Source organism: Nerophis ophidion, linkage group LG24 (assembly GCF_033978795.1).
Source record: "Nerophis ophidion isolate RoL-2023_Sa linkage group LG24, RoL_Noph_v1.0, whole genome shotgun sequence".
Lineage (NCBI taxonomy): Eukaryota > Metazoa > Chordata > Actinopteri > Syngnathiformes > Syngnathidae > Nerophis > Nerophis ophidion.
This window is the reverse complement of record NC_084634.1, coordinates 28,097,654-28,107,183: the sequence shown is the minus strand read 5'-3', so window position 1 is coordinate 28,107,183 and position 9,530 is coordinate 28,097,654. Positions and strand designations below refer to the sequence as shown.

The window sequence follows — 9,530 nt, the reverse complement described above, 5'->3', positions numbered from 1 at the left end:
GAAACGTGTAGGGGGGTGTATGGTGTGTGGTCATTAAATATGAATTATGAATTCTGATATATGTTCTTCACAGAAAATGAGCCAAAGTCAGTGAGTCTCAGTTTGAAAAAATAATTAATTTTATAATTTTCCTTTAATAAAAAATGAAAACGGGTCCCACAGACCCGAACACCACACAAGGGTTAATGCAAGAGCTGCTTTATTTTTTAAATGCGTCTGAGGTATGACAATTGGCGTTACCTGACATGTCCAGCAGATGTCGCTAAATCGCCGTGTTTCGGTGGCCAAATCAATCCCACAATCCCCACACACCGGCGGTGTCTCCATTTGAATGCTTCAAACTGTGCAACGCCAGCGAAGGAACATTCAACCAGAAAAGTCGGCCTGTTATTGACTATAACCAGTTTTTCACGTTTTGGACTTTACGCACCTCATGACAAAATGCCTCGGTAGGTATTCGAACGTGGTGTTTGACTCTCGCTACTTGTTGTGAAGTTACCATAGTAAATAGTTAGGTCGGGGAGGCTAATTTGCGCTTGAGGAGTTGTGTTATGTTGGTTAGCTTGCTAGCTAACTAACAGCTGCGGGCGGCTACACTTTGCCAGCAACGCGAGCTTCGTACGTGTAAGAATGTTACGAAATTAGGCTTCTTGGAGCGTCTTCCGTCGTATTGTTGTTGTTGTTAGCTCGGGAAACCTGCTAAGGTAACTTTTAGTGATGAGGGGGAGCAAGCGTGATGCTAATGCTAACACTACTATGTTTGCAGCAAGGCTAGCATTACTCTTTTAGCAGCCATGCTGACGCTATTATGTTAGCAGCAAAGCTAAAACTTCTATGATAGCAGTGATGCTAACACTACAATGTTAGCAGCGATGCTAACTCTACTATGTTAGCAGCGAAGGCTTTTTTTGATCGATTGATTGAAACTTTTATTAGTAGATTGCACAGTACATTTTCTGTACAATTGATCACTAAATGGTAACACCTGAATAAGCTTTTCAACTTGTTTAAATCGGGGTCCACGTACCGTATTTCCTTGAATTGCCGCCGGGGTGCCAATTAATTTAAAACATCTTCTCACTCCTGCGCTTACCAAAGGCATGCGGTAAAAGTAAGCACGCGCCAATTATTTTAAAACCTCTTCTCACTCCGGCATTTACCAAAGGCATGCAGTAAAACTTTGAGTGGTATGTAAGTTTGGACCTTAAATCCTACTGAATAGCTCTTAATCGTGTTCCCTTTATGAGGTTTCAAATTACCAGTATTGAAATCAGCCTCCTCCATTTTGAAAATGATGACAAGTGTCACTCGCGACGTCACGAGTTTGACCAGGCGGTAATACTAAGCATGCGCTAATTATTTTGGGAAGTGAGTAATTCAAGGCAGGCGCATACTATTTGCTCTGCGGCAAGGCTAACACTACTATGTTAGCAGCAAGGCTTTTTCTATTGATTGATTGAAACTTTTTAGTCGATTGTACAGTACAGTACATTTTCCGTACAATTTACCACTAAATGGTAACAACCGAATAAGTTATTCAGCTTGTTTAAGTCGGGGTCCACGTATATCAATTCATGGTAAAACTACTATGTTAGCAGCCAGGCTAACATTGCTATATTAGTAGCAATGCTAACACTGCTATGTTAGCAGCAAATAACATTGGATTTTTTTCTGCCTTTTTCTCCCATATTGCGTTTCTCACAACTTCACGTGGCCAAATATGACATCTGTTATGCGTGACACGTTAACTGTGTGTCTACTTTCCTCCCCTCCCTATCAGATTCCCCAAATTGTGACAAGCGATATGGATATCTGGTGACGACAGTTCTCCCAAGTCGAGAGGAAACAGTCCAATGGCCTCGTGTGTTTTCAACTGTGTCTTTCCGCCACAAAGATCATGAAGCAGGTACGGAGACGTGTGTGTGTGAGCGCTCATGGGATGTGGTGTTGTGTCAACAGTGTGGTTGTTTAGACATTCCTGGTGACAGTGCAAGTGCTATTGTTGGCGGTAGAGACTGCAGTAGTGGCCTCATCCCCTGTCCTTTCGTTTTAGGTGGATATTGTAAATAAGGACAAATTAGATAAGGAAAGGTGAGTCTCTTGATCCACGTCTGTAAGTGTGTCACACACGCTACGTTTCCATGCACTAAATTAATTAATATCCAAATGTTTAGCTCAAAATACTGCATTCTTTACATTGTTGAGAAATCGCCCTGTGATGAGGTGGCGACTTGTCCAGGGTGTACCCTGCCTTCCGCCCGATTGTAGCTGAGATAGGCGCCAGCGCCCCCCGCGACCCCGAAAGGGAATAAGCGGTAGAAAATGGATGGATGGATGTTGAGAAATCGACGTTGCTCCTTATAACTTGATGCGGATTCATTCTTGGTTGTGCTTACTGACCTTAAATTGTATTTGGTACATGGTGTAATAAGTGTGAACAGTAGATGGCAGTCACACATAAGATACGTGTGCACTGACGCCCCCTGTTTAATAAATGATGCTAGCAGGTATCCGTAAGCAATCAACGCCTAAATGTTTCATTGAGAATATAGCGTATTACACATGGGGCTCAAACATTTGTCAAAATGTTTTAGGACGATTTGTTAAGCTATGAAGCTGCACCGCTTGATGGATTGTCCGCGCATTACAATTACTGTCGTTGAGGGGTCCCCAAACTTTTTTACTCGGGGGGCGCATTGGGTTAAAACATTTTGGCCAGGGGCAGGGCCGTATGTATGTATGTATGTATGTATGTATATATATATATATATATATATATATATATATATTCCTTGCGCACTAATTGACTGAAAGAGCACGCACTTGCTGCTGATGATGTCACGTTATCAATGGGAAAATGCATTTTTGTACAATATAATATGCCTGAGCGGCTAGGAGACACCGAGAGTAACGAGGTAGAAAGAAAAACAATTTTTTTTTAACTAGGGACTTCCCGCGGGCCGGATTTTGAATGCTGGCGGGCCGTAGTTTGCTATAGTCAGACGTACTATGCTTCAAAATACAGGTATTATTATTATGATTTGTGTGTATAAAGACCCCAAAATGGCATCTATTAGGAGACTTTTCATCCGGCGCTTTATTTCGGAATATTATGCAGAATCAACTTTTTTTTTACTTATTGATACCTGCTGATTCTTATTTGGGATCTGCAAAAGTTCCAAAAATGTGCACTAATCCACATCAAAGTCAATAAGCTCCTTCTTTTTCTCTATCCCCTTGATGTGGGGCATTCATCCTCCAGTGTTGCCATTTCTTTTTTTTATCTTTTCTTTTTATTTTGTCCTGTCCAGCTACTCAGGCAAATCATATTGTTGATGTAGATGCCAATATCATACAAATTTACTTAACAAAAGAGAAGTGTGGGATACTTCCCTTGTTGCCTTATTTGTATTTGAGTTTATTAAATGGATTGATATTATTTGGTGCAGCCGGGAGGGGATAGAAAGAGGAAACAAAGGAAGACGGGGAAATTGCGGGGACAAGATGGGGATAAGACAGAGACAACAACAACAAAGACAACAATTACAACATCATCATCATCAGCAAATAGGATATGTAGAAATATGAAAGTAAAAATGATAGCAAGGAAGCGGTTAATGAAATAAGTAATACAGAAATGACAATGAACATTATCACGCTACAAATGGAACAATACAAATACCATTATAAATAGCACTATTGATGATGAACAATAACAATAATTAACTCTTATCAACAATACAATTGTTCAAATGCAACAATACATATATGGAATAACACTGTTGCGTTTTCTAATACAAAGTAACATACAGTTCTTTTTTTTTTTTCATTGATTCTTTTATTAGTACATTGCACAGTTCAGTACATATTCGTACAATTGACCACTAAATGGTAACACCCGAATAAGTTTTTCAAATTGTTTAAGTCGGGGTCCACGTTAATCAATTAATGGTTCTAACTTATTATATCTGTCAACAAACTCATTTTGGAAGCGCTAAAAACCCCCGGTACAACAAATGTGACGGGGAGAAGACGCATGCAACGGTGCATCCAGAAGAGACGGTCAGACTACTGCTTCAAGATAGTCTGTAAAACATAATATAGGCAACATTTTGACCAAAAGAAGCGCCGTTGACCACGAGGAAGTGTTTTTAAATATAGGAACAAAATCATAATATGACCCCTTTAATGCACCTTCTAGTGCGCTTTGTGGTCGGAAAATACAGTAAGTATTACACAACCCGTGGTTTTTGAGAAGTCTCAATAATTTACCTAGACTACGCGATTAAAAACCAGATCCCTTGAGTGGGAGTGTACTGCCTACAATGGTTAGTATTACCATATTAAATTAAAATGATAAAAAAAAACTGTGATTGATAACCACAACTTGATAAAATTATGGACAGACAACTAACCATTAGCTTGCTAGTTAGTTTATATGCTAACTAAAAACCCCAAAAAATCAACGTATTTTCCCATTAAAAAACAATCATACTCTAATCTAAACTTGTATAAGCACATTACTGTCTAAACAACTAAGATACAGTATTCACATTAAATATAAAGACTGTGCTGTTTTATTGAGGAAAACTCCAGTGTTGTGTTGAAACATACAGAGGTTTCTTTAACAGGACGGGTACTTGTGTGACGTCACCAACTGGAAGTAAATGGATTTCATCACCTGATTGGTATTTATTATAAAAAACAATGTTTACAAATTAAAATAGAAGATCATTTTCACGATACTGTTGAATATGCTAAAAAAGTAGACACATAAAAACATTTGACCAAGTTCTAAGTAATTTTTCAGCTCATTTAACAGTAGTGTCATAACTTTGATAATTTTAGTCACAATAATTTTATACAGCCATTTTGTTGAGTAATTTTGTGTCGCCACCCCTTCAACAGAGACAGAAATGGTTTTATTGCTTTTGGTTGTGATTTTGATATAAGTGCAACGTTTTCTCAACAGTGTATATTTTTTATTTTTATTATTTGTTTGTTTTATTTAACTTGGATATTTAAAAAGTATCAATTAAAAAAATAAAATATTTAATTATCAAGACACAAATGAACCTCCATCCTGTTTACTGTTTGACCTCAGCACAGTCTTTAGAGACTTGATATTTGTCATCTGTGCCACTATTACCGTGGACATTAGGTCCAAGAAGACCTGGACTGTTTTTTCGCGATTTGTGAGGATGCTTTGTTTGGGTGTGACATTCATGTAGACATGTAAAGCAATACATTAAAAAGCCCCCCCCCCCCCCCCCCCCCCCCACCCCAGTGTACGCAAGGCATACAGTGTACAAAAAAAACAACTATATTTGAAAAATCAGGCTAATTTAGTGCATGGAAACGTAGTCAAGCCCCTGTAGTCACTGGGTCACTAAAACATCTAACCGTCCACGTTCCTCAAATAAATCCCCTTCATATTGTCACTTCCCGCAGATTCCAAGTTTGTTACAGCGTGAACAATCCAGGCAAAGCAAAGAAGTCCTTACCTTGCAAGAGGAGGAGTTCTCCGCTCCCGGTGGTGGGCTTCAAGCTGCACCGTAGAACATCCGATGTTGGCCGTGCCCGCCATCCCGGCATGGCCAACAAGGAAAACGAGGTGACTTGCTCTGATGTGCGGGGCAATCACTACAAGGATAACTGCCGGCCCTCTGTGAGTGCCGCCGAGGCCTCAAAGATGGCAGGGGCCAGCTCCAAGTACAGCGACTTCACCGAGGTACAGCAGCAATTCAAGGCTTTTATATACAGACTCCGCTTGCACTGCTGACCCAGATTTCCCTTTTTGCAGTTATCAAAAGATCACGAAGCTATGACGCACGTCCTTTTTGGAAGGAATCTTCGACTTAAAGTGGCCCTAACGCTGTGGCGAAGAAACACCAATGAACTAGTGGCTTATTTAATTAGGTACAGCATTTCCTAACACCAGGTTTTAATCGTAAAGATCCTTGATATTTACTATGTTTGTTTTTTTTGACTCTCCAGAATTCAGGACACAGGGGTGCTGCTTGACCTGTTACCTGTCATAACAAATGAGTGAGTCTATTTTTTTTTTATTCAGTACAGTTGAACTTCTGTGATCGAATGGTTTTTGTTCCTATAGTCGTCTTATTTACTTCTGATTTGTTCATGTGTGAACGATAGACTAAATTCCCCCCAAAAAAGTATCTTTGAAGGGGAACTGTACTTTTTTTTGCAATTTCGCTTATCATTCACAATCCTTATGTAAGACAATTTCACATGTTTTTTTATTCCAGGGCGTTTTAATATGTAAATACACGCTAGCAAATGTCAGTTAACAATGGAGCTAAGGGGAGTCTCTCTATTCCGCCCATAAAGCGCTCTAAAAAACATCCCAAAACTTCATCAATGTTTTTTGTTTTTTCTTATTCAATCCAACAAAAAAATACACGGCAAAACCATAACAATGCAATCCAATTCCAGAACCAAACCCGACCCAGCAACACTCAGAACAGCAACAATAAACAGAGCTATAAACAGCTATTGAGAGGACACACAAACACGACACAGAACAATCCAAAAGTAGTGAAACAAATAGAATATTATCTACAACAGTATCAATACCAGTAACAATTTCAACATAGCAGTGATTAAAAATCCCTCATTGACATTTTCGTTAGACATTCATAAAAAAAAAAAATAAAGATAAAATAAATGATAAATGGGTTGTACTTGTATAGCGCTTTTCTACCTTCAAGGTACTCAAAGCGCTTTGACACTACTTCCACATTTACCCATTCACACACACATTCACACTGAAGAATAGTGTCACAGTAGCTTACTCTTGCATCACATCTCATAAGCTTGACAACACATTGTGTCCAATATTTTGACAAAGATAAAAATCAGTCATTTTTAGTTCATTTAATATTTCTAACAAATTTAAATAATGGATGCCATATTTCTATATATGATGTTTTATATAGTTGTAAGTATGTATGGGTAGTTAGGACTGGGTCGATATTCAATAAGTCAATTAACTGACGACAAATGAAAATGAGGTCGGTAAGTTTTCCAGCGTCGATATATTGCCATGTACATGCTTCATAAAATTCAGCAGCTGCACGCGTTAGTGCCATAGCAGAATGAAAAGAAGGGGGTCAATCATCATGTCCTTCATTAAGTTTCTTTAACTCTTTGTGCGGAGCATCACATCTGCAAGTTAGCCCGTGGCCAACACGTTGTAGCGAATGCTACTCTTGTTAAAAAAATCTCCTAATGTGATTGTCAGTTTAGTAATGTACAACTGTTCCTCGGCCTAAATGTTCAAAATTTAAGTGCAACTTTGTTTGTCAATACTTTATGTATTGTATTTATTGTTTTGGTTGTGTATATTTGAGGGCTCCCAAACCACTCCTTAACATATTTTATTGCTGTTGGTTGTGATTTTAAAAAATGTTGCCCATCCATCCATCCATTTACTACCGCTTGTCCCTCAAATAATATTGCATTGTTATTTGATTTAAAAAATATTGTTTATCGGCTAGTTCAATACATTGTCGAGCAAAATTTGTTATCAGCCTAAATGTAGTAACAGGCACATTCATAATGCCATGTAATATTTACGTATTTAAAAAATATGGCGGCATATTAATCTCACAAATGCATCACAAATTTTGCTATTTCCTTCAATAACAATAATAGTACCAATCATGACAGACTTTATAAGAAAAATACTATTTTCAGACAAGTGATCAGAACCTTATATTTTTGAGCCTGAATATAAGGAGGGGGATCGACAAGTTTTAGAAGTTTTGTGCCAAGCAGATTCAGCTTTCGTGAAACACTAAGCATCATGTGGCAGTATTGCTTAGTGCTGAACTAGAAATACTAACTACAAACATAATAAAACAATCACTTCACTATGTCTGCTCTCACTCGGATGCCAACTAATAGGATGTTATCTTCCTTTATAGATTAAGAATTAATTATAATACTCACGTAGGTGGAACAAAAAGGTATCCACAAAAAAACGTTTTTTCGTGTCTTTCTGACCATCAAAAGTCGAAATTCAAAGTTGACCAACATTTTAGTTTATGGCCACAATCTTTTTGTATCCAGGTGAGAGGCATTAATTATGATCTTCAATTAACTTTTACGAACTCTGAGGCGAAGCAGCTGCTCACCAGCTCAATGTAGCAGCATTAGCTTGTTAGTTCTCCGTAAACACTGCGCTACTAGAAATGGTTGTTCTGCGTTTGCGCTTATAATAACAACATTGCTAATATTTGGTTAATATTCAGGTCCAGATATGTAAATGAAGTATTGTTGGCCATTTTTGGAGGTTTTTTTTGGAGGTTTTATAGGCGAAATAGTGTAAAATATATTCCGCCCATAATTGATTAATATGATTGCTCTTCCCACCGTGCAGCGGCATAAAACCATATAATTTATGTTGGGAGGTCAAGACCCATTTCATAGGAACATTGTAACATAATGGCAGAGAAACACTGGTAGTACCTCAAAGGTGTTTTACTTCAGTGTTTTTACCGTAATTTGTTAGGCTAATGCAATGTTGATTTAGGCTTATGTCCTAGTCTGTTAGTGTTGACACTAACTTTTGCTTTTTTTTTAATGTCTTTTTGGGCCTTTTGCCCACTGTTTCTATACGCAGTAAATAACTATGTAGTAGGGAAAATGTGACGTGTTGGCTGTTTTATGTGTGGAATAGAAAAGAGTAGCCTTTATTGACATTACACTGGAGGTGAGTGCCATTATTCATACGATGATGATGCTGCTGCGATTCCTTTACTTTTACAGTCTACAGTCATTCAATTTGACCATAGCCTTGATCATTCTATGAAACTTTTTGTTCGAAAATATACCCTTATTTATGCGTGCGTGCGTATAAAACCCAAATCTAGTGAAGTTGGCACGTTGTGTAAATGGTAAATAAAAACAGAATACAATGATTTCCAAATCCTTTTCAACTTATATTCAATTGAATACACTGCAAAGACAAGATATTTAATGTTCGAACTGAGGAACTTCATTTTTTGTCAAATAATTATTAACTTAGAATTTAATGGCAGCAACACATTGCAAAAACGTTGGCACGTGCATTTTTACCACTGTTACATCACCTTTCCTTTTAACACTCAGTAAACGTATGGAAACTGCGGAAACCAGTTTTTAAAATCTCTGTTGTCGTATTTTACGCTTCATAATGCGCCACACATTTTTATGAGAGACAGGTCTGGACTACAGGCAGGCCAGTGTAGTACCTACACTCTTTTAATACAATGCCATGCTGTTGTCACACGTGCAGAATGTGGCTTGGCATTGTCTTGCTGAAATAAGCAGGGGTGTCCATGAAAAAGACATTGCTTAGATGGCAACATATAAACCTCGTTTCCATATGAGTTGGGAAATTGTGTTAGATGTAAATATAAACAGAATACAATGATTTGCAAAGTCTTTTCAACCCAAATTAAATTGAATGCACTACAAAGACAAGATATTTGATGTCAAACTCATAAACTTTATTTTTTTTTTGC

The 9,530-nt window shown here is 37.9% G+C and overlaps 1 protein-coding gene across 3 annotated transcripts in view; it reads left to right on the top strand.

Moving 5' to 3' along the window:
• Positions 1-283: 283 nt before the first annotated feature.
• katnbl1 (katanin p80 subunit B-like 1) overlaps positions 284-9,530 on the top strand; it is a 27,092-nt gene continuing 17,845 nt past the window's right edge. Inside the window, exons 1-6 of one of the 3 annotated variants that reach the window (XM_061886435.1) lie at positions 284-449; positions 1,781-1,906; positions 2,054-2,091; positions 5,452-5,731; positions 5,804-5,919; positions 5,998-6,048. In XM_061886435.1, coding sequence (XP_061742419.1) covers positions 1,898-1,906; positions 2,054-2,091; positions 5,452-5,731; positions 5,804-5,919; positions 5,998-6,048 — 494 coding nt within the window. In that variant the 5' untranslated portion in view covers positions 284-449; positions 1,781-1,897. Of the gene's footprint in view, positions 450-479; positions 625-1,780; positions 1,907-2,053; positions 2,092-5,451; positions 5,732-5,803; positions 5,920-5,997; positions 6,049-9,530 lie in introns of those variants that run through there. The other 2 variants (XM_061886436.1, XM_061886437.1) reach the window with 2 other exon arrangements.